The sequence below is a fragment of the Nipponia nippon genome, unplaced genomic scaffold (assembly GCF_047370975.1).
Source record: "Nipponia nippon isolate SJK-2023a ecotype South Korea unplaced genomic scaffold, ASM4737097v1 scaffold_19, whole genome shotgun sequence".
NCBI lineage: Eukaryota > Metazoa > Chordata > Aves > Pelecaniformes > Threskiornithidae > Nipponia > Nipponia nippon.
The window spans coordinates 7,640,832-7,667,557 of record NW_028262335.1 but is presented as its reverse complement, the minus strand read 5'-3'; the positions used below and the strand labels follow the sequence as shown (position 1 = coordinate 7,667,557).

At 41.8% G+C, this 26,726-nt stretch overlaps 1 protein-coding gene across 11 annotated transcripts in view; it reads left to right on the top strand.

The window, feature by feature from the left end:
• The window catches only part of LOC148056030 (uncharacterized), a 178,853-nt gene that overhangs the window by 91,296 nt on the left and 60,831 nt on the right, over positions 1 to 26,726 (top strand). For 10 of the 11 annotated variants that reach the window (XR_015704349.1, XR_015704347.1, XR_015704348.1 and 7 more), the window contains one exon: positions 8,771 to 8,837. The exons of the other annotated variant lie outside the window; for it this stretch is intronic. Coding sequence is in view for 1 of the 10 variants with exons in the window: in XM_087755592.1 (XP_087611718.1) it covers positions 8,771 to 8,837 (67 nt within the window). In the remaining 9 variants the exon portion in view is untranslated. The remainder of the gene's footprint in view (positions 1 to 8,770; positions 8,838 to 26,726) is intronic. 11 annotated transcript variants of the gene reach the window in all.

Genomic DNA, 26,726 nt, shown 5'->3' with positions numbered 1-26,726 from the left:
TACGCAATCAAAAGGGGAAAAACAGTCCCCCATTAATCCCAGCACCTGAGGTGAAGGGGTGAGGACTGCAAAACCAAATAAGCCCTCGTATCAGTGTTGAGTAAGATTCACAAAAGTGAACTCACTTTGTGCTTTGATTTCTTTTCTCTTTTCCCTTTTCCCTTCCCCTCTCTTTCTTCCTGGTATATACATTTTCAAACCTAGGGACTCTGGGAAAGCAGATTAAAGCCAGCCCTAGAGGTTTAAATAAACTAAATGAGGCACATGGCAAGATGCCTGGCATGAAACATAGGGCCCGATTCATAAAAGCGTTCAAAAGCATGTATATAAAGTTTAAAATGGAGGGATCTCTGGGCCATAGATTGTAGCAGAGTTTCTCAACAGAGCGCAGGCTGCTGTGCCACTGAAAGAAGCCCTTGAGGCTTCTATTTACAAGGCAAATGTCACATTTTACACAGCTGGAAACTGAGGCCTAAGTGACAGTGTTCTATATTAAGCAATCAGTGTAATGTGCCTACGAAAGAGAAGGAACCTGTATCAGTGGTTCTTTCAATACTTCCAAGTAGCTCCCTCAAAGTCATTTGTATGGATAGTGCCAACTCTGGGGCTCAGACCTCTTGGCTGATGGCGTCCAGCTATAGCCATTGGAGTGTGATTTATTGCACCAGTATAAAGGTTTGATCTTTGCCTACTGTTACAAATGGCTAGAAGACTGCATTTTCATTTGCTAGCTGTCTGCCACACTACACAATACCTTTTTTAACCCTGGATATAGCGGGGAGGGATAAAAGCAAAAAAAATGGCATTTCTTTTCAGGATGTACTTGAATGAAAACCAGCACGTTTTTCATTTTGAGTTTTAAAGTCATCTTTCATTTGTAATCAACTCAAAACACTCCCAGATCTACTAGTCTAAAACAAAAGAGTGGCAACTTGTGGTCATATATTTAGGAAAGTTAATTCCATTTAAATTCAGAGAATTTTTTTTCATAATGGGAGTAAGAAATCCCCCCCGACTGCCTAACAGCAGATCCCATTAACTGCAGAGGCCAAAGGGGAAATTGAGAAGTGAATGGTTGGGCCATGAAAGGAGGTGAACTAATTTGCAGAGGAATCAGCATTTCTGAGCATCTGGTGGCTGGCCGGCCTCTGACAGCATGGATAAACTGCATGCAGAAGTGAGTATTTGGCTTGCTTGATAGTAGACAGCAATGGCCCCAGAACTCTCTAGGGATTCGGAGGTTACAGAAATTCTCTGCGTTACCAAAGATTTTCTTTTTTTTTAACTAAGCTCTTCTTTCCTACCCAAATGTGTTCATAGCTCTGTTCAAAATAGTAGTGAAGAAAGACTATTTAGGCACACAGTCACAGATGTTTCCCCCGTTCGTGTGATCTACATGAAACAGATATTATTCCATGCCGTGTTATCTCAGAGATTAATGATGGACAAGTTTCAAAAGGTTTGAAATTTGCAAATAATTGATTTGGAGGAACTCCCACAACAGGGAAGCTTCTTTGGATCTTATCAAAACTCTCTGTACATCGTGGATCTGTACTAGCAGCCAAAGATGACTGAAACAGCAACGGGAGCCCTCAGCCCCCTGCCAGAGCAGCAGGGATACAAGTTAGTCAAGCACACAAAGAAAAGGAAATCACGTCTATGACTTCTATGGAGGGAAACTTTCAGAGAATTATGTTCTCTAGGAACACGTGCTCATTTTCCAGAAACAATTTGGTTCTGATTTAGTGAATAAAAAATTGCAATTTAATATTTTAAACATTGTCATTTTATTACCTGAAGTAGACTTGGATGACGGCTGGATTTTTCAGTGACCGTACCAAAAAGTCAGGAAAAAGCTCTCCTTTCTGTTGAGAAGATACAAGGAAATTCAGTGGAAATTCTGATGCTTTTTTATTAAAAATCCTTCTTTGGAAAACTAACACTAGTTTTTTAGCCAGTCATTTTAAAGTAAGTATGTACAATACACCTGCTGAAGACCCTTTCCTACTATCAGGGAATAAAACATACTTGAAAGTAATAAAACCGTATAGAAAGTGAAGTTTACATAGTGAGAAGTACGTAAAGAAGTGAATTGTGCATGATTCTTGCATATTTTTTAATCAGTCAGTGCTCTGCGTCATCGACAGGGAAGATGCTCTTTTAGTTTGTTTCTGTGCCAGGCTCTAGCCTCCCAAGCAGAGAAAACTAGCAAATTCAGCAACACTCCCTCTCTTCTTGCATGCGGACAGCTCTTGCTATTGAAGCCTTCCAGAAGGAACCTTCGCTCCAAAAGTGGGAAATTCTTTCCCTCTATTCTGTGAAAATGTCCGAAGGCCCTGCCCGCTGCTGGTCCCTTTGCCCGCAGCTACAGGAGGCCCTTGCGGTGTTCTCTGGGAACGGGCAGGCAGCCCGTACCCCCGCTCCGTGTAGCTGTACGACAGCTGAGTTGATGACACTCAGCACAAAGAGTTGTTATGTCATGACTCACGGACAAGTTGAGAGGGAATTAGGGATAATGTTGCTGAGTGGCTCAGTTTCTGTGGCCATTAGACAAGAGCTGGGGTTTGTAAGAATGAAGCCACAACAACACTGAGATTGTTAGGTGTGAACAGACTGATGGGAACGTTTCTTTCCAAGTCTTTGCACCTCTCCTAGCCTGACCTAACATTCAGAGTATGTGCTAAATTCCACTCTGAAGACAAGGGCAATTTCTCAAATAACACCTGGATATTCACCCTTTGTGCTTGTGGGGATTATTCCTTGCAGAACTTCAAAGCAGATGTCTGGACTCGAGCAGGGGGGTAAAATTATAACATCAGAAGCTCTCCCAGAGGAGTCTTTTAGAGATGTCCCTTGAATTAACAAGGATGAGGACACAGAGCCTGCTAATTAGTTATACTGAAATGTTCTTCCTACATATTTTTGTTTTTGGAAAAGCAATGGAGTGGAATTATGAAATGTGTAGTCTTGTTTGCTAGACTCAGCTGCCTTCTTTCTGAAAGCATTTTATGAGAAGGGCTGAAGAACATGAGAAATAACAGGCTTTACTCTGGGAGTGTTAATTGCCATTTCTCATTTGTTGCTATTCTCCTGCTAAATCAGCTTGCATACATAAAATCATAAAATCCACAATTTTAAAAGTTGTTGCCATTAACTTTTTGTTTTGTGGAGGTAGCTAAATGGCAAAAGATAGAATTCTGAGATAGCTGTTAAAAGAGAGAAGCAAGGTCTTTAAGGAGAACTGTTTTTTATAGACCAAGTATTACAATCAGAAGCAGCAGCCAAGTGATTTGGTACAAGAGGAGAGAGAACTGATTTGGTATTTGTATAAAATGGAAAAAAGGAGAGCCAGAGCAGCTTCTCAAAGTGAGGTAAAGCTGGAATAAACCTTTTGAGGCCAAGGAAGGTGCAGCAAAATGGAGAAGCTGAGAATGAAGACCATAGGATGTTTTATCTCAGCCAATCAGTTGCATTCATTATTACGTACTTTTGTCTCTTTCCATTTAAACTGACTGTTTTGTTTGTCTTCCATGATTATAGAGGACACATTGCTTGCTCAAACCTTTTTTTTGCCTCCAATCTCCATTGCCCTCCTGCAGTGTAGTCTGGACAGTACTGGGTTGTGCTGCTGAAGAGCATCCTTGTTGTTGGAGTGCTCTAAGGTATTTTTCCCCATTCCCGTTCTCAGGCTCAGGTGCCTTGTAACCTGCATTGTAACCTGCGCTCTGGAACCCTGACAGCGAGAGCTGCCGATTGCATGATCGCTTTCTCCTTTCGCCAGTGAAACTATGCGTCCCTCAGTCTTATCTCAACCAAATCTTGTCTGCAGCAGCAGCAGCCACCAGCCCCCGTGCAAATCCTCTTTTTTTCCCTACAGCTAAGAATCAGATTCTCCAGTTCATTGACCCAGCTTCATCCATCTCTTTGCAGGCACCCAGCTGGATGAAAAACTGGCTCTTTCACTGTCAGTAAACTTGATTACCAGTGGCCCAACAGGAAGAATGAGTTACATAATTGAAATTGCATTTCCAAAGACTAAATGTATTAGGAAGATGAGTTTGGTTTTTTCAGCTGCTGTCATGAAGGAAGGCACTGTGTAGGAGGACAGGCAATGTCTTTGAAAACTGTTCAGCCTATTTACGGCCCCTGTCAAAGTCAGATTAATGATTTTATATCGAAATGATACACAATTAATAATTTTTCATTATCCTTGTAGTTTGGTTAGAAATAATAACTATATCAAGCTCTGGGTTTGCATATCCTGGGGCCTTCAAAGGGAAGAATTGCGTCTCAGTACCATGGCAGCATTAGTAAAGCTTCATGGATTTAGTCAAAAGTTATGTTAAAATTTTACATTGCATTTAAACTACTAAGTTTCACAAAAATTCAGACCTCTAATCCCACTAATCCAAAAATGAAGAACTTTTTTTATGGCTTATCTTGTGTAGTCCTAATTTTTTAGTCAAAGTAAATGCAAAATGCCACTTCTAATGCGAATTCACATTTTTATTATTAATTTTTATATCCCTTCTGTGCAATTGAAAATGATGAAAAAACGCGTATGGCAAAATACTGTGCAACCACATATTTGTGCCAGCCCAACACAGCAGATCTGCTAACTTTGCATAGCTTTAGTCTATAGTCAAAGCCCATGGAGAGCCGTGTACAGTGAAGCGTGCCGCGCTGTGCCAGGCAGCCTCTCCCACAGAGGTGCTCTGTCTCACCTGAAGAAGTTTCTGAATGTGTTTAAGAATCACCAGCCTGAGAACCCTACCACACAATTTTTACATAAATTGCAGCAAAAATAACCACCTGAAACCTCACTGTATCTCCAATAATGGCTTGAGTTCTGCAAGATCAGTGATCCCGGACTCCTCCAGAGTCTGCTCAGACACTGGGGAAAGAGCCGCTCCTCTGGATGGCTCCCCTCCTTGTGCTCTTGGCAGCAGCGCTGTGCGGGAGACTGTAACAATCCAGAGCCGTAACAGAGACATTGCAAAGAAACCTGGGTACATTCCTGTAAAGAAAGCTGCAGCAAGAACTGTCAGGACCACTGAATAAGATACTGCATAGCTCCCACATTTAAATTTTTGCTTGTCCATTTGATGCAGACACCATGTGCTGCTGTTGGGATGCTTAGGTGCTCTCAGTTGAAGCATCGTAAGTGATGCCTTTTCATGGTTAACATCTGGATATGTTCCAGACTTCTCAAGTTTTATGGGGCTCAAGTCAGACTTTGGAGTTTAGACTGGTATCTTCTAGAAGCAGAGCCATCCAAACCAGGAAGAAAATTCCTGAGACAAAAGCTAATTGAGGCTATGTCAGACTGCCATTATGTGATTTCATACGCTGTGCCTTTCATATATAGGAGAAGATATACGTCGTCAGCTGTATGCATCTCGGAAGTCTGATGGGGCTGTATCTTAGAAAAGAGTGTGGGTTGTTGTGTTTGTTATGGTATATCAAAGAGTCTATTTCAAATGGGAAGGAGCACACGCTACAGAGAATCGTTATATTTCTACTTGCCATTCAGTGTACCAAATAGAGCTGGCTGTTCGGTTTCTGAATTTTGTAGGGCCTATGATTGCTTCAGAATCATCCATGAAATGTAGTGTTAGGAGTTGCTGTGTGTCCAAGAGACAGATTTCTGGGCTACGAAGTACAGTATAGAGAACTTGGAAAGAACTCTCATCCCACAGGTATTTTACTTACACCTCTCGAGTACCTTGCAGAAGGCCTTGTTGGGCCATGGTTATACATGCTGCTTAGGAAAAAAGTGGGGAGTTCTGTATTCTCAGCATGGTTAAATGTCCCTGTTCTCAGTGTAAAGTGGCTGGTGGTCCACTCTTAATAGTCGCTAGATGACAGGGTTACCAACTGCAGATACACAGGTACAGACTTCACTGGCAGTGATTAAAGGCTGTGCCATACCTCTTTGCTGGGAGGTAAACCTCTCATGCACCCATCCACGGGCAAGGATCGTTCTAAAAACCATTCCCAGAGCTGTGAAGAGCAGAAGCGGTGTGACATGCATGTGATAACATCCTCGCCCTTCAGCTCCTGAGACTTTACATAGGTCGTCACGGGACAGGGATGTGTACGTTCATGCAGCAAGGTGTGACGTCATAGCTGCATCAGCAGGCTACACCCAGCGAGGACTCTCTGAACGCAAGCCCTCACTAGTTAGCACAATGTGAAACTGTTCCTTCGTTACACCACAGCATCCGTCCCGCTGGATAAGCTCTCCTGCCGGGTGCAACTGCCCATCAGGTTTAAGACAGGCTTAGTATTTGTCTTTGCTGAATGAGGTTACAGCAGGAGCATGGTCACGGCACCGTCCTGCAGATGTAGGAAACACAGGTGACTGTAGCAGTGGGATGTGATGCGTGGGCTAAATGAATGTTGCGTAGAGGATCTATAATGTGTTTGTAATGTGTTTCAGGGCCTGACCATGTCAGAATGTGCACTGGAATGCTTTGATCTCATATTGATACAAATGCGATGTAGAGGCCAGAGCATCATCTATTGTTCCCCTGTGGAGCTTTGTTAAAATTCCACACAGTCTTCTCAGTTTGCAGCACCTACGGATTTCGCATTCTGTCCAGAAAGCAGGGCCAGTTGTCCAGGGTTGGAAACAAATGCTTTAGCTCATGGTGCCAGTTGCAGCAAATGAACTGCAACTCAGTTGTTGGAGTAATAATATGACAAAGCTGAAAGAAAATGGGATCTCTGAAGATCCATTTAGTGTCAAACAAAATCAAATGGATCTTTTTATTAGTTTTTATTAATCCAGCTCAAATTCGAATGTTATTATCAATATATCACGTTTTCATCGTGATGCACTTGAGTTTTGTACTTTCTTTTCCTTCCTAGATTTCTTTATTTCCTCTAAATTTCACAAATTGAGTGTAGACCTGAAGGCTTCCCATCCTCCGTTGTCTCAAAAAGAGACAGAAGGGGTTTAATACATAAAATCATATTAGTAATTTTTTATAACTAAGATATAACAATTTGTGTGCTCATGGAAGTTCCCCTAAGCAGTCTCTGTGGGAGATTTACCATAGACATTGGTTGAAAAGGCTCAAAATCAAACTCCGAAGACTTGAACCTTAATTTTGTATTAAAAGTAATTTAATTTTATATTTTTATTCAAATTATTGCAGTATCTGGAAGTTTAAGCTAAAGAACAATTACTCTGAGGGTTTTTGTGAATGACAGGTATGGGTGAGGTTTGTGTAACGCCTACCACAAGGAGGGCAGTCCATCGAGGACTGCTCCTACGGGTAGATGCAATATAAAGCATTGCTTTCAACTGCTTTGTAGTTTCTTTGTTTGCACTGCTCGCTTCTATCTATTTATCCAAGATATTGCAGAGACAGTAAAGAGGTTAAGCTGAAATTGTGAGGAAATTCTGGCCTGGTTGCTGATGCCTGTACATCCCAGATAATCAGAGTAAAAATTGTAAAGCGCTGAAAATCAGGAGCATTTAACTTATAGACTGCACCAAGTCTGTAACCTTGTTGTACTTACATAAAGTAATGTCATTTTGATTGCCTATTGAATAAGTCTGATTATTCTTTAAGAGTCACTTTGGAATGGAGCCTGAAGGTACAATATAAAATAATTGAATTGAGTGTAAAGTTCCAGCTGGTAACCTTGTCAGTAATTTGAACAAAGATCTTGTATCTGTAATTTAGAGAGCTGTAGATGTGAATGTGAAGTGGATTCTACTAATACTTACAAAATTTACCCCCTCCTTTTTCCCCCCACCAGTATAACTTCTGTTCTTACCAACAAGCTCGTTTTAATCGAATTAACATACCAGTTGATGGCAGCACACTGGAGTTAGAACTGTATGGTTGGCGCAGATTTATTTCATGCTATATCACAGTATGAACTTGAGGAATGATTTCCAGGAGACTAATTATCACATTAGACTGAACTGCACCGTAACTACAATAAGTAGAGCGACAGGATTCTTTTTTATCTTTTCTAAGCACTTTGTTGCAATTTTTGAGCCCTTAGTGAAACTTTAAAAAGAGGAATCCTAGAGCTGTAGCCAAATGTTCTTTAAGAAGTGACAAAAAATACTGCCACTGAGGTCCTGGAGGATAAAATCCAGACCCTCAGTACTTCTGAAAGTGGACTTGAGTGTGTTCATAATTGGAGTTTTGATAGCTGCTGTCCTCGGCCAGATTCTGTGCTGCTCTGTAATGAAGGTGCAGTCATGAAGAATATAGGGCAGTGGATTGACTGTGAGACACTTCAAGTTTGTCTTGCCTGTAAATTTAACTCAGGGGCTCTTCAACAGTTGGCGATACTAGCCCTTCAGACTTGTCCTCACAGTACCCTCTCACTTTACAGGTGGTGTATTAAATCTGGACAATTTGGCCTCTGAGGATACAGGCAGGAGTTCAAGAGCCCTTCTATTTATTAGGACAGCCTGTTTATTTCAAATTGAAACTAAGGATGAAATCACCTGGATGCTAACTGTTATCCAGTATTTTCTCGCAATTTTATTTTGTGCATAAATGAATGAGAAATTTCTCTTGCAAATCCAAGCAGTTCCTTTTTCAAATTCTAAATTATTAATAACTGCAATAGTTATCTCATGGAGAAAACAAAATACTGAGCAATTGAAATGTAATGCTATGTGAGATATGAAAATCATACACAATTTGTTTTGTGTTGCTTAAAATCCTCATTCAGCTAGAAGTAAGTTTATCAATCCTTTTTCAAAATTTAGGATGTACTTCTTTTTTTATTGCAGAGGCAGCTTCCTTCGTTAAACAAATCCAAACATGGAAATCAACTTTTTGCGAGCATCAGGATAAACGGTATGTTACTATGGCATTTTGGATGCCTTCTTATTTACTAAGCTTTTTAGCCCTGTGTTGCTAAGATGCAAGGCTGATGCACAAAACAATGGGCCATCCTAGTCTTCAGATAATAAGGTCAAAGTACAAAGTCAGTAGGATGTAATTTTCCACAAACGGAATGTGTTCTAATTAGAAAGATTTGATTTTTTTAAATACTATTTGAAGTAAATGCTTTCTGATCAAAATAGGAGACTAGTTATTAATAAAATCTAATTCACTACTTTGGTTTAATAACTGGTAAATTTGCCAACTTGAAACATGTTAAAACACACACGTGTGTGTGTGTCTTTTGTACGCTCCTTGGCCGCCTGCCGTGAGCCGCAGCCAGTGGCACCAACACCTTGATTTACCGTCTCTGAACAGCTATGTCTCATTTCATGAAATGCTTTAAAGAAATGGTGCCAGCCATTCCATGGTGCTGTTATACCTCCCTCCTCTTCTGATAGCTCCCTTCTTACGTCCCAGCTGGTATTCCTTGGAGCTTTGCCTTTGGTAAACTGCCATATATTCTTTGCAAATATGCCACAGCTATTCACTTTTCCTTCCCCAAATGACTCGCATTAGCTTCTATTGTTGTTGCGTGTCAGTGAGAATATCGTTCCTTCAACTCACTAGCTGCTATTATTTTTCTCTAGCTATTTTCCATTAAGATGTATTTCCTCCCAAATGTTATGAAAATGTATTTTTTCTTCGTTTACTTAGGGTTTGTAAAGCTTTTCCCATAGCTAAGTATCTCCCACAGGATTGACTATAGAGAATGTGAGAGGTTGTTGTTGTTGTTGTTCTCTTCCATCTGCAATCCATTTTCCCCCCTTAAATTTATGTACGTGTCTGCCCTGTCTTTATGGATACACGTGGGAAGTAACCGTTACAGGAAAAAAAGGAGTGTTTAGTGATAGATACATATGTGTTTGCAGAGAAAAGGGATAGTTTGGGGAATAGCTGTGGATAGTGCATTGTGGAGAAAGACTTGTCTGTGTACATGAGCAATGGGTGGGGGTAAAAGTATGTGTGTACCCATCGATTCTGATCTACACCGGTCTGATTCTTATCCCAGCTAACACCTATACCCTGTGTGCAATCATACAGATTTCAGTTAATTTAACTTTGTGCTTTGCAACAATGCTTCTTTTTTTATGTCACTGTGGAATTTCAAATATCAGCGGAGATGTACTTCTAAATCTCCAGAAAGTCAGAGGTGCCTTTTCGTCAGTATGGGAGGACAAGCGTTCTCAGGGGATCTGGTTCAGTTTGGCATAGCATCTGTACATTTGGATTGTGAGGTGAATTATTTAACCCCTTTATGTGTGCAAAACTGGAAATCTTACAAAACAAAACGGCCTTAGAAGAGTCGTAAGTTTTCTTTTTATCAAAGTCCACAGATATATCTATAAATTCATATTTCGCAGAGGATTTAAACTTTTCTCCGTTAGCAAACCGATGTAAGAAGGTATATCCCAGCCATTTCACAGTGCGAAAAATGGGGTAGCTTGGCTCTGGGCCTGCAGAAGGATACCGGGGCCTTTTTGCCCAGCTAGTCGCCCTTTCTTTCTGACTGATGATCACTTTATGAGCATTAACAACTTGGAGAGGTTGGGCAGTAAAAAATGAAGACTAGAGTTGATAGCTCAAGAGCTGGGACACAATTTAGTGGAAGATCTGTTCATGTTGTCTCCATCTAACAGTATTGAGAAGCAGGGATAGTTAAAGAAAAAAGAAATAGCTAATAGTATTTTTTAAATGCAAGTCTTTTTTCCCAACTATGACATTTTTTTTCTTTAACACTTTTCATAAGTTACATTTTAATGATGCAGAATTTTGTTGCTTTCTTTTTGTCAGTAAACACAACTAAATAAAAATATCATTTTTTTTTTAGCATGCCCTTTTTCTTTCTTTTGTTGCCCTAGACTGCTTTGAAGGAATTTTACTTGAATATGGATTGCAGTATTTGTCCTGCAGCATTTACGCTGCACTTTTAAAATTGTATTCCAAGTTCTACAAGTTTAGAATTTAGACCATGGTACCAAAACCAGAGTGGGAGACAGCAGATACCGAATAGTACCGTGATACAGATACGTAGCTCCGGCACTATAACCGGGTAGTCACCTGGCCCTCCCTCCTGCACAGCGGAGCCCAGGAAGTCTTAGCATTAATCTCATCTGCGGTATAAACGGACACGCTAGGAACTTTTTTCTTTAAGATTTGATTAAGAGTAGCGCAGTCAGTTCTACTAAAGATAAAAATTCCTTCTGAGGCAGTTGGAGAGGTGAGTTCCACACAGGGAAGGACTCTCAGGATTTCTTTCAAGCTGCAGGAATGAGACGATAACTACATTAAAGCTCAAGCTTGCTTTCTGCACTGTGTGCTATCCGAGGCGTGCCAGAAGAGCTCTGATCCTCTGCTGATAAGAGTAATACAGAAAACAAACCTGACACAGGAGTATGTTCTGAGGTAGTGGATCAAGTGAGAGTTTTTAGAGACAACTTATCTTAAGACTAACGATGTAATACGCCTTTTACCCGCGTATGAATAAGCAAGGATATAACGTATGTGCCGTAACTTGGGCATAGTTTGGTGATTTAAAAACACATGCTTTTCACAAGGCTTATGAAAACATTTGCATTTTGGAGGAAAGATAATTTTGTAGAGTGTTTTGCTGGAACCTAGGAGCTCTTAGTTTCAACTTCAGTTCTGGCACATACTACCTCTAGTACGTATCAGCCTGCAGTAGCAATACAGCTTGCTTTTGTATTTCATTCGAAGTAGAAGGAAGATATGATGGAAATAGAAGAGTTGCTCTTGAAAGGCTTTCACGCACTGCGATAGCAGAAACAGTGTGAAATCAGTATATCAAGTGAGATTTCTGCCATTTGGAGCCCCAGGTTTTTTCACATTGCTTCACAGCAGATCACTGCTGGTTGAGCATTAGCCCTCGGAAAAAGGTGCTGTAGCCAAAACTGGCCTTTATCGCATAGCCTGGAACAGCGAGCACACGCAGTGCACTTGCGGCATATAAATGCTGCTGCAGTTTTGGCTGCATTGATTAATGGTGCTTGCGCTATGAGTCACCTAACTTTATGTTGTCGCAGCAGTATGTGTATTTTTAGGATGTGGAAAAAATAATAAGAGCAAATATTTTATACGAATAGCATGATTTCCATTCCTGTCTTGAATATTTGATCATTACATTGGTCAGGTTAGAGGCACTGTTACTGCAGCTGAACAGTATGGATAAAGTAGACCTGCTGGTAATGTAGCAAAAAAGATACGTTCTCTACTTAGATTAAGCAGGCACAAATTGGAAGGGAGGGAGATGGAACGATTTTTCACATAACCATAATTGTGTGCTAATTATATCATGGAATGAAAGCAATTGCCCAATTATAAGACAATGTATCACTCTATCACAGGCAGTGCTTTGAAGGTTTATGTACTTTAAATTACTGTGACATTCCCAAGGCTCCTCTGTTTACACATTTGTCTCAACATCTTCTAGCAACAGCAGTACTATGACTAAAGCCATTAATTAATATATTCCCTGTGTCTTTGCAGAAGTTACAGAGTCCTGTTCAGAATGAATTTGTCCTGTTTTGTAAAGTAGCTTGATTTTCCTATTACACTGCTAATGACCACTCTGGGTTTGATAACTGAGGGTAGATGAGGTAGGTTTTCTCCTCTGCTCTCCTTGCAAACGGTTTTTGTCAGGGTGCTCTCTGTAGTACTGAATTTTTGTTCCTCTCTGAATTTTAATATGATTGTACTCCTCCATGCCATGACATTATTCTCCAGCCATGACATTATTACTTTCTTGATACCCAGAATGAGTGAGAGAAAAACCTTGACCAATAAATCTGTTTTCTTCTTTTTTACCATCAGTGGGAGAATACATTGTACGTTGACCAGTATTACCATTTTATTTTCAGTTAGTTATCAATAGTCGTTCGTCATTGCAGGCAGGTAAAATTGTATTGTACGCAAGTCCATGACAGCATTAATCAAGCTAAATTGAATAACAACCACAGTGAACATTCAGTGACAGAGACTTCAGCATGGTCTGTAAAACCCTGACAGGAACCCCGAGTGTGTGGCCAGATAGCTATACTGTACAGAGGCTTAAATGTTGGCATCTTCCCAATTACTGTTGCTTATCCTTGTAAACCTGATGTAAAAGTACCGGTAAAACTACCTAGGAGTCAAGCCTTTATGTGCCATCAACCGTTTGTTCATTAAATAGACAATGAAAAGCTGTCCCCAGAGCACTGGGATTTAGATTCTTTTTTATCCTTACCATGAAAAGACCCCATCCTTGTCCATCACTTGAAATACATCCCACTGGTTAAGTCACGCTCCATCTGCTAATACGCCTTGCCTGTACAGCAGCCTCTGAGCCCCAAAGCACAGATTATCAGTGAGGGCATAGCAGCACTGCTTCCTCATACGCTTTCATGCACCTTCGGATAACTAACCATATGACGAGGTAAACCTTACTCTACTAGGCACTGCAGCATGCATAATAGGTCATCTAATACCTACTGCTTTGGACCTTGGAAGAGGATGGATCCTTCCAGGGAGCGGTCACCCCCAGAGCACCCATATCTGTAGCAGCAGCATACGAAGAGACAGGATCAAGCAAACGGATAGGAGGGTTTTCTGCATACTATTGGTCAAAACCAAATTGTCAATCCCCACATATAAATCAATACGCTGTCAACATAGTTCTTGGCGTGCTGGGAATCAGTTAATAAACAGGCTGCTGCATTCTATACCAGCTTCAGTTCACAGATAGATGTAAGGTGCAGCCCCAAGTGCAGCACACTGCAATATGCCTTGCTGTCAAAGTAAAAACTAGGGAGCGTTGACTTATTCAGCAGTTTCACACAAGGACAGGCTTGACAGGTGGCACCAGAATGTGAGGTCTGTTGCAGATTCTTTCATTAATTTTTTGCAAACTTTAGTGGCTTTTGAAAGGAACCATATTGACAACACTAGAGGCTGCATTCCTCTATTTATCTGTAAGATGTAAATGGGAAGGGATAGTGCAAGCTTACCTGTTTGCTAATTTTCCTGACTGAAAAGCATTAGCTCTTCTCTATGATGTTTCATGGGAGTAAGAATGCCCTTGTCTCATTCATGAGGATATCTGTACAGAGCCACGTAGGGTAAAATGACCTTTTCCAGCCTGTGTGTGTCAGGGAGATGTAATGGGGTACGTGTCTCTATCAGTGACGGCCCTGCTAGGGAGCCAGGCAGGGCCAATATATTTTTTTCATATAGGAACCCTGCCGCACAGAGAAGTTGGCTGAGACTGAAAAGTTATTTCACAACGAGCAGAGAGCACTGCTCGTGATTTTTGGTAACTGAATACCAGCAACCCTTGCCCCTCTTTAAAGGGGACAAAGGAAAAACATGAGGCCTGATGATCACCTTGCTCCTGAAACAACTGCCCAAATGCTTCAAAAACATTACAGTTAGAGACTGCTGGTTTGGGTAAGGACATTGGGGTGCTCATTGCAGTTAAATAATACCACGGTCTACAAAACTGGGTTAGAACATGAATGGAAGTTAGTCTTTGCTGACTGCAGAAATCACAGGAGAAGACTTCTCAGGCTCTTACATGTCCAGGCCTCACAGAAGTCAACTGCATCAGTTGAAAAACTCCTGTGGACTTAAAGGGGTTTAGAGTCAAGCCTTACATGGATTACCAGAAAATGCAGAGGCAGCTTCAAAAGGGCCAGGTGACAGGACCAACACTTGTTCAAATTTCTGATATTCTCTTCAAATTATTTTCCCTGGTTAGAGGTTCATTAGGGGTTTCTGAACTGTTTCCTCTTATTAAAATACAAAAGGAGGCTCAGATAACGATATCTAGCATCTTCATTGGAACTGCTTGTCAACTATGTGGCACGACTTCGTTCCACCTTTTTCCCTTGCTTTATTTTTAAAGGTATTTGCCTGGGCTTATAGTTTATTTTGGGTGTTTATCAAAACCTGTTGGTATCTTGCCATTTTGCCATTCTTTGTGAAACGAGTTTTATGGATCTTGGTACGGTATTAAATTAATGGCTGTCTGGATCACAAAAGTCACCATTCAAAGTGCTGGTAATTGGCACCTCAACATATATTCCCAGCAGAGGCCAAGGACCAGATAGTTTCAGAGATGGGATGACCATCTGCTTCTTCTTGGTGGTTCCTCATGGTTGACTGAGCAATGTCAGGAAAGCTTGTCTGCTTTACCTTTTCTGGGGACAAGTCAAGGATTTCTCTACTACCCATCTGGTACCTGATCCTGGCATTATATTCTTTATCATTTTTAAGATAATTTGTCTCCCCCCCCCCCGCCCCGGTGGCAAACCATTTTAATCCCCTACCACTCATATTTTTTTAAGTGGTTTTAAGTGGCACATTAGACAGTGGAGACAAATGCATGACTTGCCGTCCCCTATGTTTTGCTTCCACAGGTGATGCTAGTGGATAGCCTGGTTCCTGATGCAGTACAGCCTAGGTGTTTGGCATCTCTAAGTCCCCAAGAACTTGGTATCTTCCTTTCCTGCACTGTTCTGATATTAATGCTTTGGCACATAAAAAATGCCAACAGATGCCATCAAGTGTAAAGAGACAGGTGGTGTCAGTGCGTCAGAGGAGGGACTTCCTCCAGAAAGATGGCACTTGCTGAGTTATGTAGGCTGCCCATGCAAATCCTTACCCACGTGACATCGATCTCCTTGTGAGACAGTCCTAACGTCCTTGTGAGCCGGCACGATGCCATTCGCAGCCCATGAATAGGAACGTATTGTAGGTACTTTCTAAAAAACAGATTTTACATGGTAGATTTGTAAGCGATGTTTCATGCTGCATCTGCGGATCGCATAGGAGTCAGCCTGACACAGTGGACTGGGGAAAAGTCTGCAAGCTGGGTGACAGTTTAGTCTTTGTCACTGCTGCGTGCGTTTGGTAAAGTGGCTGCATCTTCAGGTTACCGGCTGTGAAAGTGTTGTGGCCCGATTTCACAAAGCCTTTGGGTTTTGCATTATGCAGCTGTAGGGACACTGTATTGTGTCAGAGATACCAAATAAGAACACTAAAGACTTTATGCATACAAGTTTACTGTTCCCCCCCAATCTTTTTCACTCTTGCCTTCATGCCAGAGGTTTTCTGTATTTCCTCTTACTTCTTCCATATTTTGCTGCATATTTCCAGTCATATAATCACTAGATGAGCTATGAGCCCAGACCTTTATTTTTGGCATCAAAATCCTTCGACAGATAACAGGCTTAATTCTCCAATATGGGCCGACAGCTTAATGAAATATCTAATCCGCAGACAATGCAAAAAATGTTTTGTCTGTTTTTTTGTTTTATGTCACTACTGACCTTTTATATAACTCGCCATCATATCACCGTTCTCCTGTGTTAGTTCAGGGTTCTGGAATCCAAGGTGGAAGGTATGGTTCTCTGTCTTTTGTCTCCTTAGGGGTCAAGTGGCCCAAATGTCATCCTGTTAACAAAGCAATGCAGACGTAGTTGGCCATACTTCCATTCCATACCTATAAGTTATTACTATATGGCTATATTCTGTCAGCTAGAGACCTCTTTCAGGATCAGGACTGTATTACTGCAAACACAGAAACATCATCCTTGCTTCTGGAGACCTCACAGTCTAAAATGTGTGACCTACTGAAATTGATTGGGAGAAGGCTAAAATCAAATAGCTTTGATTTTACACAAATATTTGCCTTTCTAAAAATACTTCAAGGTGCCACTAAGCTCACCGGGCCATCAAGTCGTGATTAATTTTCTGACAGGATGTATCAAGGGTGCCAGTTCTATGACCTGCATGTCAGATATGCTCTGCCAAATCAGTCTTTGCATGTCCCATTACGCCTGCTACCTGAAATGCATCTTTTCATAGCGTAGAGCGTTCATGACGCTGATTGCAGGTATATGAGCTTCCAGTAATATGACAGCAAAGGGCTGCGGGCAGTGGTTTACTTCCCTTTTGTACTTCCATAAGAGAGCTGTCCTGCCAGACATTTAGATACCAGGGGGTATCTAAATGGTATCTGAACAGAATGAATTATTTACACCCCGCCGTAACTGAGTGCTCAAATATGGGTCTGTGTATTCTGCTTGGAAGCCAATCTGCTCGCAATCTTTCACTAACCCCACTTTGTCTTTTCGCGAGGGGCAAACTCTGTGCTCAGTTTTTACATTCTTTACAGCTACTGAACGCTTAAAGCTAAAGGGGGGGCTGCAGGAAATATAATTAAAGGCAGAACTTGCCTGCTGTAGCTTTTCAGGGAGATAAAGGGCACTCCTCCTCTCCAGAAGGTCTCTATTCCTTTCCCAGTGATGCTGTAATCTGTTGCTAAGGCAGTGGCTGTGCTGTAACATAGTGTTCTCTCTCTCATTGTGTTTATGAGCAGGTGGAGCAGAAATTGCTTGGTTTCTACACAAATAGCTATAGAACAAATGTACCAAAGGAAACGGGGGGTGGGTGGAGAAGATCCACAACACAATTAACATGAAAATAAAAGATGTGAGAACATGCCATATTTGAATAGTAAATATATAAATAAAGTTGATTGTTGAGCACCTTCTCAGTGTGAGGCAGTCCAATTCGTAGAGGATCAGACTAAACATCGGGAAATCATAATTTTATTCTTAGCTCTTCCACTAGCCTGCTGAGTGGTTTTAGCCAAGGTATTTTCTGATTCTGTGCTTCAGTTTTTCCATCCTTATAGAGGGTTGCTGATTCTTTGTAAAGACGTATGGAAGCTGGTGTAGAAAAATACTGGTTGACATCTGGATGTTACTGTCGCAAGAGCTCGAATTCAGTGAAGTGCTAGGAAGGGCTATTGCTGAAGATGAGTTCAGAAGGACACTAGGAAAAGCAGAAGAAAAAAAAGTATGCACCAAAGACAAACGATTCAGTGGGGAGGCTGTTTGTATTCCTGTTCTGTATCATTTTACAAGGCCAAAGAAGTGGAATCCAAGCCCTCTCAAGTCCATTTACATCACTGTGCTGTATCTGCAGACGTCGTTACCTTGACATTAATGTATAACCATTCACAGCGCTGGCGTTAGCACAGCACGTTTTGCCATGTATCAGACACATTGCACTGCAGAGGAAAACAAAGGCAGATGAAGTGAGAAGTGGGAGTCATGAATCATTTAAAAAGAAATAGCACACACAGAGCCCACTGTAAAAAGAATGACAGCGTCACCATTCGGAGCGCTGCCAGCCGGTGAGCGTGCAGCCACCACAGCTCGGGGCGGGGGGAGAGGAAAGGCATGTGCTTGCTGAAGTTGAGCCAGGCACCTTCTTTCATTACCCATCCTCATAACTTGCAATTAGGACTTCTGTAACGTGTTCAATGAATTTCTGCCCATACCCTTCACAGATGCTGAGTTTGTGCAGGTACACTCGCACACGCACACGCAGACTTGTAACGCTCTACTGGTATGTACCCCGTGCCGGAGCCACCCACACAGGGCTCCCGGGGCGGAGAGAATCCTCTTTTGTTGATGGTTTGTATCCACTTTGCATATTCTCTGGAGGCCTGATTCTTACTTCGCTCTCATGAGTTTTACACTGGTATGAGTTCGGTGATTTACACGGTTGCACCTTTCATTGTAAAAGGGGATAAACTGTTTAACACGTGGTGACAAGTAGCATAGTTACATGCGTAGCTCTGAAACTCTTCGTCGGACCCCAGGCGCACTAGCAGCCCCTGACCAGCCTCCTCGGGGGCCTCCACCCGCACCCCTCACCCCTCTACCCATGAGCCCAGAGGCCCCATTTAAGTGGGGGGCCAGGCACCCCGTCTGCGCTTGAGCTACAGCGTAGGGCTACCTGGTTGTAGCTGTGTCGCAGCTATGCCTGGCTATGGGCCCACACATGCTCTCATGTACTGTGGCTTCATATCGACTTCCTAGCTTGACCTCAGGCCTCCCTCGTCGCCGTGAACCTGCCAGCCTTGCGCCTGCCATGCTTCCTTGCTCGTGCACGGGGGACTGGCCCTGGCTGGCGAGGCCCCTTGCCCTTCAGGCTTCTCATTGTGCTTGGCGTACAAAGCGGGCTCTCGTTGCTCTCTGGCACTCTTAGTTGCTGATGATACAGGGTTAGCATTTTTCTCTTTCAGATCTATACTCTGCTTGCTCTTCAGAAGAACTGCTGTTGTCCCGTATTGTTTGGTTTTGAGCAAATAAGCAAGCTTTTCCCCTGGAAACATAGTGGTGCAATTCACAGACACACTAATGGCTTTAGATGATTATGCAGGCATCGTGCTCCGGGCTGGATGGAATAGTGAGTCCTGATAAAAATGGGTCACTAAAATCAGTGGTTCTGTGACTCTCTCCTTTTGAAATCCTGGGATATTAAAAGCTAATTCTTTCATCTGTCCTTGATGAAAGAATTTAAAGTTCTTGGTAGTCTGGGTTTTTGAACTCTGTTTTTTTGTCCTGAAGTATGCCCTCGAGTTCCTGTTCGTAGTATGGTGGCCCGTACAGGTATCCTTTGGCTTTCTTCTCACATAAATGCCTTCTCCTGGATGCTGAGCTACTCAGACTTTGCAGGTGATTGTAAAGCATTGTTTCCTCTTTATCAGCCGGGGGGTAATTCCAATTACTAATTTTGAATTGTTGCTGCTGTTCTTTTGTAGCTTATCTGGTATTTTCTTAGGTACTGAACAAATTGTGAATGTTATGCAATTCATACCATATTAACCTCTGTAGAAATAATCATTCAGTACCACCTGGGTCCACAGAGGACTCTCTCACCAGAAGTGATGAATGTGCAACTGAAATTATGATCAAGCAGTGTTTTAGTCAGGAACAGTCGGGGCCATCAGAGAAAGCAAGTTCCGTGGGTTTTTAGAGGGTTTTAGAGACCACGAGCATAAAGAAAATATTCTTGCATCATAAGTAGACTGTGAAGCTTTAGTCATTTAATGATTGTAATGAGTGAAAAGGTAAATTGGTAAAAGATGATTTAAAAGAACCTGATTTGAGTCATCACAGAGGGCCCTTATCTCAGACTAAAGCCTAGGGGAACTCTTAGGCTCAAACCCTTCATTCTCAGTAAATAAAACGTGTCTCTCTTGCTTTTGTTTTTAATCCCACTTTAAAACAATTCACTATATTTTACCAGCGATGACCATAAGTTTCAGCAAAAACATGCTGAGTTTTGCAGAGTTCATACAGTTAAAATAAAATTACTCTCTGAATTCATAGGTTAAGTGTTGGGTTTTATTTGAAGTGAAAGAAAAAAAGCAGGCTTGATTACTAAAATGATCCCGTTTCCTTGGCATACTGTAGAAGCAAACAGAAAAAAATCAAGTCACTTAATGCAAAAAAAACCCACCCAAAAAAACCCAACTGCCAAGACAACATTTTTAACACTTACACCAGACAAACTGTTGGATTTCAAATTGGCAAACAGTCTGTTATGACAGGGCTTTGATGGAGCAATTCATAGAAAGAAAACTATCAGGAAAACTCCGCTCTAAGCAAGTGGGGCTTCTAATCAAGAAGATGATGCCACTCAAATCTAGATCAAAAAAGAGTCGCAGAAATAAAAGACTTGATTCCACAACGAGGTTTGTGTGGGTAGAACCAATTGCAGGGTAGAACCCTACAGGCAGCTGGGATGATGCAAAACAGTACTGAACTGCGCTGCGTGTGCAACCAGTTGCACATTTTTATTGGCTCCCGGCCGATGTGTTTTAGCACTCTGCAACCTCCAGTTCCCTTAACAATGGTGGGAATACAGTCGTTTTAAGCAACCTTTGTTTTCTACCAGAATGGTCCATCCTGCATTCTAGAGCCCAGAGGACTTATTCGGGTAGCCTTGAATAGTTGCTTAACTGAAAGTAGCCCAAAGTAATAAAAGTAGCCCAAAGCAATAAGCATCACACGTCACTGCTGAAGGCTTCTGCTGCTTCTTGGTGCTACTTCTATGTGCCCTCACTTGTGAGAGCCTGTGGCTTCATTCCTGAATCTCTGTAGAATGGACTCTGTAGTGCGAGAGTTCGGGGAAGAATCCTGTCACCCATGTCTTTCAAGCCTTCCCTTTGCTTAAAATACCTTCAGGTATTTCAGGATTTGGGCTTTTTTTTAAGTTCAGTATTGCCAATCTTATACTAATAAAGGCATAAGCCTGTACTTCAAAATCATGAGTGGCATAATTATGACTTTAAAAATAGAACACTTTTTCATAAAGGCTGAGGTATTCAGATGACATTCGAGCAGCTGCATCTTCGAGAGAAATAGCACATATTATGGTATTGCTAATAAAATTTTAAGTACTGGCAACACAGTACTTCATGTAATCACAGTCTTCAGAATTGGCATTCACTGCTTGAATTACTTTGAACTGACACATCACATTGCATGCAAGTACATCTAACACACCAAGTCCAGTCTGTGACCTGGTGGCCACCTAGTGATTATGACACTAGGCTCCAGTTTAGATCTGGCTTTTCTTTTTGTCACGGACTTCTGTTGTTAACTTGAGGAAAATCAACATTCAGCCTCAACTGTGGAACACATCTAAACTGGGAGGTACATCTTGATTCTTCAGTCAGGTCAGGGTGATGGACAGAGCGTGCCATATCTCCCACTACGCTGCCTGCCGGGGGCATGGAGAAGCTTTCCCAAATTGCCCCAAATTATACAGATTCAGGTACTGTACTTCACAGCCCCAGCTTTAAAATAGGAGTAACAGCACTGCCTTGTATCACAGAAATGTTCAGAAAATTAAAGACTTTGAAGCACTTTGAGATCTAATCAGAAGTGCTACAAAGTGTTGTTAATTATGGTTAATTTGTTCTTTGACTGGCTGTACATAATTTTTAGCATGAGGCTCTCTGATACAATGATAATGAGGACTAAACAGGTATCTTCATATGATTTTCTGAGATTGTCAATATGAAATTCACTTGCCATGTATTTCCAGCAAAGCGTGCATAAAATTAACTATCACAGCAAAGAATATTCACCTAGACATACTGGAACAAAAGCTTTAACTGATGCTTATAATCGTGGTATTTTCTTAATGAGTGGCAGGTGCTCTTGTTTAGGTGCCATTCTCACCCCCCCCTTTTTCATTCAAGTAGGTTGATTCACAAAAATGTGCGCTGTTTGTGTAAGCAAACAAGTGGCTTAAGAAAAAAGAACTTCCCAAATTCCTGTTGGGCTCTACTTCTCCCTTTAAACTTTTTTTGTTGCTGAAGAGCAGCAAGACTGCTTAAACTTTAAATCACTTAAATGGATGTGTTACACCTACAGCTGAATGAATAATTCAGGCCCTAGTCACTGTCTGAATTTGATAGGAAGGAGAGGGGAGGGTCCCTAAGGGTCTGAATGTGTGAGCAGAGGAGGAAGGGGAAGGCTAATTAATTACACATTTACAGTGGGGAATACTTTAAAAAAAATCCACTTAAGTACTGTTTTTTTGTTACATATTGCTGATCACAGCTGAGAGCATAATACCAAGGCAACCATATTCTTGAAAACTTAACTCTTTGAGGGCTGTTAACAACAGATTGAAATGAAGAAAAAAACCCAATCCCAAACACCAGGGTTATGTTTCATTAGAAAAATGCTTTGACTAAAGAATGATTCATCACCTGCTGATGTCAGATTCATTACCGATGCAATTGCAATGTGAGTTTCTTTTCTTCTCCATGTTATTTTCAGAGATTTTCTTTCTGAGAGCAGTGCTGAGCTGGCTGCATCTCCTGGAGCGTTAAGGCAACATGGTAGTATTACCATTGACACCAGGGATGCAAATTATTTTTCTCTTGGCACAAGAAAGATTTTTGCTGCCAAGAGAACTATCTCTAGATTAAGCTTTTTTTAAATACTGTAAACTATTTTGGTAGCAGCAAATTACTGTTACTTGGTGGTACGTGATCTCTGACTATTTTTAATGCCCCTGTGACAGAACTGCCACATGCTTTCCAGTGTGCACGTACGGTCATTTTCGGAAGGAATCAAGGCCCCTTTTATAGCCAGACCATTTCCATTCTCTGCACAACAAACAAAAACTGCAGTTGGAATTGATTTTTTCAAATAGCTCTGGAATTATCGCTCTCTAACAAAAAACTACCAATTCAGAAGCAATTTTTAATGACTGCTTTTGTTTCATATTCCCATGTGGGTTTATTATTCTTTGTCATTTTCTTCTCTAAAAATTGAACAGGCTTTGATCCTCCATTGCTCTGCATCTTTAGTAAAGCAATGTGCTTTCTAAAAGCGTGCTTTATTTCATTCCAAAGTTGGTCATGACATAGTATGTGTTTGGGAAGATGGTAACTATTGAATGTTTGTGCATTTTGAGGCATTCCTATATGGCAAAGCCAGTTGGCAATTCACTGCCATAGGTGTGCTTCCTTTACACCATCGCTTGCCATGAGCATCTCCACAGATAGCGCCATGCACTGCAGCCACCTAACAAGGGCGTAGGCTGCTCTACTGGATCCCTGTTAGTTCACTGCGGAATCGTTTCCTTTCATAGTAAATGACAGAAGAAGACTGAAGTTTTGAAATACTAGCACTTACCACTACTGTCTGCTATCCGCAAATACGGAGACGTGGTAGTTCTCATACCATTTCCCATTCTGTCTCCCAGGGTGGGGTCAGCAGTTTTTAAAATGTTTCAGAGTCCTTTGAGTGAAAAGTTCAAATGTTTTGGTTTGGATCCTCCAGTTCAACTGCATGATATTTGTTGTAGGCATCAGGGAGAAGGAAAAGTCTAGTCCGTTAAGCCTTGTAGGAAAAAAGTCCACATAAAGCACATTAGTTGCCAAACTTTTCTGTCCCCCTGAGTCGTCTTTGTCATCTTGGCAGCATATCACATTCCTGCTCTACTCTTCTTGATGGAAAACCATTCTTATCCATGCTCCTGCTTTACTCTCCCACCTTGTAAAAGGCGAGGCCCAAGCAGTATAGAGCCTGGTACAGCACCCTTACAGCCCTCTTCAGGCAGCAGGATTCCTATGTCACTAAGTTACACTGGAAGGAAGACCTGCCTATTAAATACAACAAAGTTTAATAAACAATATTTGAAAAAGAAAAACACTTTTTCCAGTAAAAGTTTCCTTGGAAATCAGAACTCTTCTGGAAGGAGTAGTGCTGTGAGAGCTTTTCAATTTAGCCTGAGTTCTAGCAGCAGGAAAAACAAAAGCGTTATCAGCACATCCCCTAAACTCGCTTACCACCTCAGCAACAGGTGGAGTAGAACAGAACATTATGCTCTAGCATCAGTTGCTTCTGGAAAGAAATGGCATCTTGCTTGCAGGTAGCTGTTTCATAAAAGGATCACCTCTTTACCCTTTTCCTCGGTATCTTCCAGATTTGCCACTCTGAATGACGATCTTCTATATCCAGCAACTCAGGAAAATTGTTGCTTAAAACCAAGAAAATAATTTATTTCCACGGTTTTAGCAGTCCCTCTTTTTGAAACATTTCAAGACTTTTGTACCTGTTAATCTGTATATCAAACCTGAATACTGGAGTTTAATGGCTAAGCTTTGGAAAGCGATATGGCCTTTTTAGATGGTGCATTCTTTTGCACTCTTTCTCCAGAGTACAAAGACGTCTCAGTTTAGCATGGCTCTTCACTTAATTGTCCATCCTTTTTCATCCTCAGCTATCAGTTGCATAATAATACCAGTGAAACTGGTGAATGAAAAGTTCTGATTTGGTGGCACATAGCACAGATGTATAACATCTGTTTCCATCTTCTGCCTTTGACTTTTTATGGAACGCTGAAGAAAATTATTCCACCCCCTGACTTGGTTTCCCCATCTGTAAAGTGGAGTCAATAGCATTTATTCAATACTGTTACCTTATTTTTAATTATCTGATGTGATAGGATGCTACTCTGCTGCAGTACAAAGTAATCAAAGTTGAGGATAATTATAACTGGAGAACCACATCTATGAACTGAATTACAGGGTAGGGGTCTTTTTTGTTTCTCACATGCAATCTTTGCTCATTTAAATAAACATCTAAAAACTGGGAGAAAGTAGCTGTTTGCTTAAGGCACAAGGCTGAGACTGAGGAAATCTGGACTCTTCCTGATACTGTCACAGACGCTGTGACCTTGGGCAAATCTTGGTGGATAATCATCCTTCTGGCTGTTTTAACTTAAGTGAGAACAGTATTTTTTAGTAGTGTCAACTGAGGTTTTAGGAGATGTTGTAACATAAAAGTTTATAAGAATGTTCAGAGTAATTTAGTTCTGGATTAAAATACAGCTGGCAGGAGAGATGGGCAATTACCTACGCTTTAATACAGACAGGGGACGTGTTCTCCCCCCAGCTGTTATTGTCCATACCTATTATTTCAGAACTCCTGGACACGATCGTGCCTCGCTGTGGCGCAGCTTCCACAATGAGGTCACCTGCAGCTTGCAAGTACAGCTGTTTGCCTCGCCTTCATTTTTAATTCATGGGCTTGTTGTGGGTGTTGGTTTTTTTTATCTGCTGTTTATTCTGCAAGCCCCTTTTGGGCACATTGATGCCTCCAGCGAGCTTTGTATGCCAGGGAATTATGGGTCCAGAGATTCTGCAAATCCGCATCCCAGCCAAAGCTTTTGAAAGCTGCTTCTTTTGAATGCCATGCATTTGGCTCGCACCCCTCCTTTCCTCTCTGTCTGTCTCTCTCTCACTCTCTTCCTGCCTTTCCCTCTCTTCCCTCCCAAAGCTCCTCTTTCTCTCCCTTTCTCCCCCTCTTTTTTCCCCATTCTCCCTGCCCTTCTCTCTCTTGCCCTCTTCCCCCTTTTTTCTCCTGCCCCCCCTTCTCCCTTCCTCCCCTTTCCCCTCTCCCTTTCCCTTTCTTTTTCCCTCTTTCTCCCCTAGTGATCCCCTCCATAATGATGGGAAACTGCACTGCATGGTGAACAACTTGGCTGGGAAGAGTAAAGGGGCGCTTTTCCCTTCATAAAAGATGAGCTAGAAGCCTTTCTGCACAACGACTGAGACTGGTCACTGCAGTCTGTGTGTGGACTGATGTCCGTGAGACATGAGCTCTATGAATTCCCACCTGGGCACCCCCAATACGTCAGGCAGCTTGAGAAGGTGTTCTGACATTCAGCTCCTCCATCCCAACCCCGTGATGTCTATCTCATTGCTCCGTCAATAGGGATAACGTCCTTTCCCTTCTAGTTCTTTTTTTCCTGACTCTCTACTTTATTTTTAAATATTAAAGCACTCTGGGTTTCCCTAGTAAATCAGCGTGTGTGCGAAGTGCTGGTTACTTGTAGCTGGAGGCTGTTTTCCCCCTCTGATGGACTGCAAGCATTTTTTCTAAAACCGTCTCTTCTTTCCATCACTCCTCCTGTCCCCTCCTCCCCCGCCCAAGCCTCAGCAAGCTCAGCTGCACATAATGACATCCAATCTGTTCAGGAAAAGAAAAAAACAGGAGGGGGAGAATATTTCCCTTTGATTTATACAGAAGCTGAGTTGGCAGAGAACTCAGCTCAGGGGTGGGTGGAAGGGGAACCAAAAAGCGAATTTGTGATGCATGGGCATACTCTCCCCTGGGGTGGTGCCAGTCAGCACAGCAGCCAAAGCCGGCAGAGCAGCTTTGCAGGTTTCATGTGTGCGCCCAAGGCATCCTCCTTCCCAACGTATTACTATCGCCATGCAAACACACACCCACAGTCTGGGGTTAATTTAATTTTAAAATGACATTAGAGATAACACAGGCCAGCTCGTTAGCACGAGACAAAACACATAGATCCCTGTGTAAAGACAGACTCGGGAAGAGGGAGAGGTCAGCAACCAAGTGCTTTTCTCATTCCAGCAGTCAGTCTCTGCGCCAGGGTCAATTCTTAAATGAG